This window comes from Colobus angolensis, unplaced genomic scaffold, assembly GCF_000951035.1.
Source record: "Colobus angolensis palliatus isolate OR3802 unplaced genomic scaffold, Cang.pa_1.0 Scaffold802, whole genome shotgun sequence".
NCBI classification, from domain to species: Eukaryota; Metazoa; Chordata; class Mammalia; order Primates; family Cercopithecidae; genus Colobus; species Colobus angolensis.
Genome location: NW_012121844.1, coordinates 54144 through 61356, shown reverse-complemented (window position 1 = coordinate 61356; position 7213 = coordinate 54144). Strand labels below are relative to the sequence as shown.

The 7213-nt window shown below is 36.9% G+C and overlaps 1 protein-coding gene across 1 annotated transcript in view; it reads right to left on the bottom strand.

Moving 5' to 3' along the window:
* Nucleotides 1-7213, bottom strand: part of LOC105502751 (ankyrin repeat domain-containing protein 26-like) — a gene marked incomplete at its 5' end in the record, with an annotated part of 39033 nt that overhangs the window by 4701 nt on the left and 27119 nt on the right. Inside the window, 3 exons of the mRNA XM_011929381.1 lie at nucleotides 2493-2645; nucleotides 3237-3270; nucleotides 5394-5549. Coding sequence (XP_011784771.1) covers nucleotides 2493-2645; nucleotides 3237-3270; nucleotides 5394-5549 — 343 coding nt within the window. The remainder of the gene's footprint in view (nucleotides 1-2492; nucleotides 2646-3236; nucleotides 3271-5393; nucleotides 5550-7213) is intronic.

Here is a 7213-nt window from a genome sequence, read left to right as displayed (position 1 = left end):
AGGCAGGAAAATTGCTTGAACCCAGGAGGCGGAGGTTGCAGTGAGCTGAGATCACACCACTGTACTCCAGCCTGGGTGACAGAGTGAGACTCTGTCTCAAAAAAAGAAAAGAAAAGAAACAAAGGAAGTAAGTCTTATGGTCTTATGAATGCCCAGAGCCTGGCCTTCAGAGTTTCCAGGCGATGACGTGGGGAGGAAAAACTGACATAAAGTCCAGCAAACTCCCTGAGTTGAAGTGATAAAGCTGAGAGTCTGGTAAACGCAAAGTAGACAGAGATCACAGGACACTAGAGAGGAACGAGAGATACAGAGAAAGAACTCTGGAGATCTGCAGAGATCCCCTCCTGGGTATTGAGCAGTGTAATGAACAGTGCATGTATGCCGGGAAACTACCTGAAACCACAGAAAAAACCACCTAAAAAAAGAGAGGAAATCCTGCCTGGTGCTTCCACAGCACCGGGAAGTGTTCATTCCCACAGTCAGGCTGGAAAAACTCATACTTCTCAAGACAATGAATAATCAGAAAGGTATTGCCTCCGGAGTGGGGAATTAGCCCAAATCATAAAAGCAAGATAGGAAAAAGTCAAGCTGTTTATATGGAATTCAACTGTACCCCAAAATAAAGTTCAAGAAGATAATGGAGGCATGGAAGATATTTTTTTAAAAACCAAATTGCACTTGTAGAGATGCAAATTACAATGTCAAAGATGAAAACTAAATCAGATGAAAATAAACACAGATGAACCATCACAAAAGAAAAGATTCATAACTTTGAGACACCAATGAACTATGGAAAAAAATCCAAGCAGCTAATATATAAGCCCCCAAAGAGGGAGGAAGAGAGACAGAAAAAAAAAAAAATGTGAAGAAAAATTGGCCAAAACTTTCTAAACTTAATAAATTAACTATAATCCCACAGATTCAGAAAGGATATGGCTAGGAGAGAAAAAAATGAAAGTCTACTATTATCATTATACTGTATACCACAACTATAACAAAATTATACCATATATGATGTGGTATGACATTATATGAAGGTAGACTGTGATAAGTTCAAGTCATATACTATAAATCCTAAAGCAACCACTAAGATAGCAAAACAAAGAGTCATAGCTTATAAGCCAAAAAACAAAAAACCAAAAACCTGAGATAAAACTCAGGAGCATCTGTAGATCAACGGAACACAACAGAGTTGAGAAATAGACCCACACGTATGCAGTCAACTTACTTTTGACAAAGGCACAATGGCAAATGCAGTAGGAAAAGGCTAGCCTTTCTGACGTACAATGCTGGAACAACTGCATGTCCATATCCAAAAAGATGAACTTGAATCCATACTTCAATCCATACAAAAATAGGAACTCAAAATGGATCACAGACCTAAATATAAGACCCAAAACTGGCTGGGCACAGCGGCTCATGCCCGTAATCCCAGCACTCTGGGAGGCTGCGGTGGGCGGATCACTTGAGGTCGGGAGTTTGAGACCAGCCTGGCCAACATGATGAAATCCCGCCTCTATTAAAAATACAAAAAAGCCGGCAGGGCACGGTGGGTGGCTCACACCTGTAATCCCAGCACTTTGGGAGACCAAGGCGGGCGGATCACGAGGTCAGGAAATCAAGAACATCCTGGCTAATACGGTGAAACCCTGTCTCTACTAAAAATACAAAAAATTTGCCAGGCCTGGTGGCGGGTGCCTGTAGTTTCAGCTACTTGGGAGGTTGAGGCAGGAGAATAGCGTGAACCCAGGAGGCAGAGCTTGCAGTGAGCGGAGATCGTGCCACTGCACTCCAGCCTGGGTGACAGAACGAGACTCCATCCCAAAAAATAAAAAAACAAACACACACAAAAAACAAACAAAAAAATACAAAAAAAAACCCCAAAAAAACAAACCAAAAAAGCTGGGTATGGTGGCACATGCCTATAATCCCAGTTACTCAGGAGGCTGAGACAGAAGAATCGCTTGAACCTGGGAGGTGGAGGTTGCAGTTACAGTGCACTCCAGCCTGAGTGATAGAGTGAGATTTTGTCCCAAAGAAAGACCTAAAGCTATAAAACTTCTAGAAAGAAAGCATAGGAGGAAATCTTTGTGACCCTGTGTTAGGCAAAGACTTCTTAAATGCGATACAAAAAGCAAAATCCATAATTAAACAGATAAATTGGACTTAATCAAAATTAAAAACTTCTGCTCTTCAAAAGATACCATTAAGAGAATGAAAAGTCAACCAAACAGTTAAAAAATAAAATTAAAAAAAAAGAGAGGATGAAAAGTCAAGCCACAAACTGGGAGAAAAAAATCCCTGCAAAAAACATAGCTAACAAAGGAATAATATCAAGAATATATTATATAAAGATCTCTTCAGCTTTGCACAGTGGCAGCATCGTAGCCACCAATTAAACACAGCATCATGTATGCTAAGTGTGCATACATTTCACTCTATTACTTTACATACATTACAGTGGGATACATAAAAAGGCCTTAAATTTCTGCAATAGGCCTACCTTTATACTCCATTCCAAGTTGTTCAATGAGCAACATAAAATTCTTGTAACTAGAGTGAGGCAGCTCACAATCCTCTGAGGCTGTTTCAGATGACTGAGTTAAGTCATCAATATCATCCATAGACTGTATTTGGTTTTTGACCTATGGGGTTGAAATAAATAACACTGTTTCAAAATGTCCCCAAAATATTTATAGCACATACAGAAGCAGTAATTATCCATCTTTCTATATGAGCAAAAACACAGGTATTTCTTTAAAAGAACTGATTTTTGTTAAAAGGATATATTATCAACAGTTAGTGCTTCTTAATCAGTTTTTCAAAGTAAATGTCTTTACAACAAAAGATTCTCTGTTTTTTTTTCATTTCATTTCTTTTTTTTTTTTTGACATCAGGTCTTGCTCTATCATTCAGGCTGGAGTGTAGCATCGTGATCATAGCTCACTGCAGCTTCAAACTCCCGGGCTCAACCAATCCTCTCACCTCAGCCTCCCAAGTAGCTGGGACTACAGGCATGCTCACTATGCCTGGTTAATTTTTTCTTAATTTTTGTAGAGACAGGGCTCTCACTATGTTACTTAGGCTGGTCTCAAATTCCTGAAGTTAAGCAATCCTCCTGCTTTAGCCTTCCAAAGTGCTGGGATTACAGGTGTGAGCCACTGTGCCCAGCCCACTTTATCTTTTATAATGTATTTTTTTAAACAATAATTTTGATAATTTATTTTTTACAGTACCTTGTTCTTTTCATTAGATGTTTTCTTACTAGGCCTAAAAAAAAAAAAAAATACCTTTCAGGCAAATAATAAATATGTAAAATGCAAGGAATATCTAAAATTATTGTTTTTTTAAATAAAAGCTCTGCATTTGTAATTTATTTATTACCCTATTCATAAAGTTCACAGGAATATTTTTTACAGGTAATATAAAAGATAATAACTTTCTACAAGGGGTATTGAACTATAAACAGAAAAAGTAAAAGTAAGTGACAAGAAAAATATACTAATATCATAACAACCAAATTTAGATCAAACTTCCTGACAGTCAAAGCAAAAGGAAAACACAGTGTTACATTAATCAATAGAAAGAAATATACCAGGTTTTTTTTGCTATTGACCTTTTCAATAAAAACAAGCTTTTACTGGCACTAAAACCTATTTGGAATATATTACTTAACACCCTTACATGAGGGAAACCCTTTTTGAATGACGATATTAGCTTTTTTCAGGACTCACAATGCAGGTACTATGCATTATTCTAAGCACTGTACATATGTTAAACTCATTTTAATCATAACAATAATTCTGTGAGGTTGATAAAATATTAGGTATTTTATAAAGGAAGAAACTAGGCACAGAAAAGCCAAGTAATTTGCCCAAGCACATATAGCTGATCAGTAGCAGACCCAAAATTCAAACCCAAAAATTCTAGCTCCAAAACATATTTTGCTGTGCTGTGAAAGTAATATTTATTTTCAAGTGTTTTTAAGTGATATGATAGCAGATGAATCTATATTTTCATTCTATTTCTGGTTATAATTATAAATAATAATTTTTTAATCCTGTAAATATTTTTAAAATAAAAAGACTTTATATCTAGCCAATTTGGAAACCTACTTTCAATAAGCTCAACATTTATTTTTTCTAAAGCAATTCATCAACGTTCATTCATTCATCTACTCAACTCTTTATTCACGCATTCAAAAATCCTTATTGAAGCTGGGCATGGTGGCTCACACCTGTAATCCCAGCACTTTGTGAGGCCAGGAGTTCAAGACCAGCCTGGCCAACATGGCAAAACCCTGTCTCTACTAAAAATACAAAAAATAGCCAGGCATGGTGGTGTGCACCTGTAGTCCCAGCTACTTGGGAGGCTGAGGCATGAGAATTGCTTGAAAGCAAGAGACGGAGGTTGCAGTGAGCTGAGATCACGTCACTGTACTCCAGCCTGGGCAACAGAGCAAGACTCTGACAAAAAAAAAAAAAATCCTTATTGAGCATACAATACATGTCAATGATACTATTAGTATAAGGTAACATGGTTTTTAATATTTTAGAACTTTATAATCTAAGTTTGTGATAGACTGTCAATAGTTTAATTTTCTACTGTACATAAACAAAATCCTCCCCTTCTCCCCAGAATCTAAACAACTATTAAGTTAATACACCTGATCTTTTAGTCTTACAAAATCATAGCTGCTCATGATGCTATTATCAAAAGTACTCTGATATCTTCAATTACCAAAAATTATTTAAATTCAATTCAGTATGACCTACATGGTTTGCATGTTTATTATTAATTTTTTAAAATCCATATATGATAGTTTAACTTTTAGATTGTCATCGACACATTCAATTATATAAGAATATTCCATTTCTGAAACAATTCTAAATGAACAATCTCTTTTTATACAGCAAAGAACTACATAAATAGAAGTTCTAAGAACAGTTAGTTTATTACAAATCTTTAAAAGATAATGGATCAAGCTTTCTGAGGCTTAGACATGCAAACAAAACTAAATTTCATAAGCATTTCCTTCTCTACTGGGTCACTCCCAAAAGCATGTAAATATACTCTAAAAGCTCACATTTTAAAATAAAAAAGAAAGAAGGCTCCCTTGAATCCGACATTCTTCTTCAGTTACCACCCGTTTACCTACTGCCCCTCAGTCCAAGTTCTCTCAAACACTGTCAAAGCCCATCCACTACAGTCAGGGCTCCATGGTGACCATTTATTGAAACTGCTGCTTGTCAAAGTTGTCCTCATCTTAATCTTTTGGCAGCATGGAAACAGTCGATATTCTCTAGCTTCGGGAGACTACATCATTCTATTTTCAGAAAAAAAATTATTACTAACCTTCCTCCATAGAGAAATAAAGAAATCACAGATTTTACCTTTCTTCGTCCTCATCTATTTCACTTAAACTGCTGTCATCATCCACTTGTAGCAGGCCACCAGTTAGTAAACTGGCTTTCTCAAACACTGGTGAATTCACAGATTCTTTCGAGGTTCTCTTTACTTCCTTCATTTGCAAGGCAGGACCACTACTTTAAAAAAGCCATGGGAAATGACAGTTAGATAAGAAAAAAGAAAAAAAGAAACAAAATGCAGAAAGAGAGTTAAGAACAAAAAAGAATAACAAAAATTTAAAAATCCATTAAAAAGCCAACGTTTTCTAATAATTCTGACAAACAAAAAATTTTTATAAAATTCCAACATTTCCTCCACCTCCATTCATTCACTAATTCAAAAAACACAAATTACCAACAACATAAGAGGAAATGTATATTCCCTGCTTCAAAAACCATAATTTTATCATACCATTATGATAAAATGTGATATGTAAGAGTTAATATATGAAAAGGTACATCTGAGCATACGGACAGCTTAAAACAGAAGAGACAAAATAGAGGAGTTCACAAGACAAAAAAGTGAGAGAAAACCATTCTACCTAGAGATAGAAGGTGAGCAGAGATTAGGCCCACAGAGTCTAGATGTTTCCTAGGAACTTGAAAGAAAAAAAAGAAACTAGAGAGAGGTGAATGCTACACTAAACTTGAATGCTACAGTAAAAGGCTGGAGCTCACAGATTACAAGCAATGATCTTTAGACATGGAAGTAGCAATTAGATTTGGGCTATATTTTTGGTTTTGTTTTTAAATATAATGTTTCACTTAAATGAAGTTTTTTTTTTAATGAAGTTTTAAAAATAGAATGATACACATATAACACGAAAGAAGAAATCAGGAAAATATCCGGGTGGGGGAAAAAAACCTTTACTTTTAGAATACCTGTATGTCATCATATGCAGCTCCAAAATAGCAATATTCTGATTAGTTATGATTTTGTTTGAAAATAAAATAATGGGCGGGGCACGGAAGCTCATGCCTGTAATCCCAGCACTTTGGGAGGCTGAGGCGGGTGAATCACGAGGTCAGGAGTTCAAGACCAGCTGGCCAAGATGGTGAAACCCCATCTCTACTAAAAATACAAAAAAATTAGTCTGATGTGATGGCGCAGGCCTGAAATCCCAGCTACTTGGGTGGCTGAGGCAGGTGAATTGCTTGAGCACAGGAGACAGAGGTTGTAGTGAGCTGAGATCACGCCACTGCACTCCAGCCTGGGCAACAAGAGCGAAACTCCATCTCAAAAAAAGAAAAGAATGTGGTAACTTTTATAGACTTTTAGTCTAGTTAGATTTACCACCAGAAAATCTGTAATTATTATTATTATTACTTTTGGAGATAGAGTCTCACCCTGTGCCCAGTTTGGAGTGCAGTGGCACAATCTTGGCTCACTGCAACTTCTGCCTCCCAGGTTCAAGCGATTCTCCTGCCTCAGCTTCCCTAGTAGTTGGGTTTACAGGTGCCTGCCACCACGCCTGCCTAATTTTGTATTTTTAGTAGAGATGGGGTTTCACCATGTTTTCCAGGCTCGTCTGGAACTCTGACCTCAAGTGATCCGCCTGCCTCAGCCTCCCAAAGTGCTGGGATTACAGGCATGAGCCACCGCGCCCAGTCATAACTACTTTTTTATGGTCTAAAAACATGCACAAGGATATCACTATCATATACCTACATAATTTACAGAGACTGAAATTTCCCACTGTGTTAACAGTTGAGCGTGAGCCCCTAAAAATACCCAATATACTGAAACGTTTACATGGAGTACAGATCCCTCTGTGTAATCCCTTGGCAATATTCAGATTAATTTG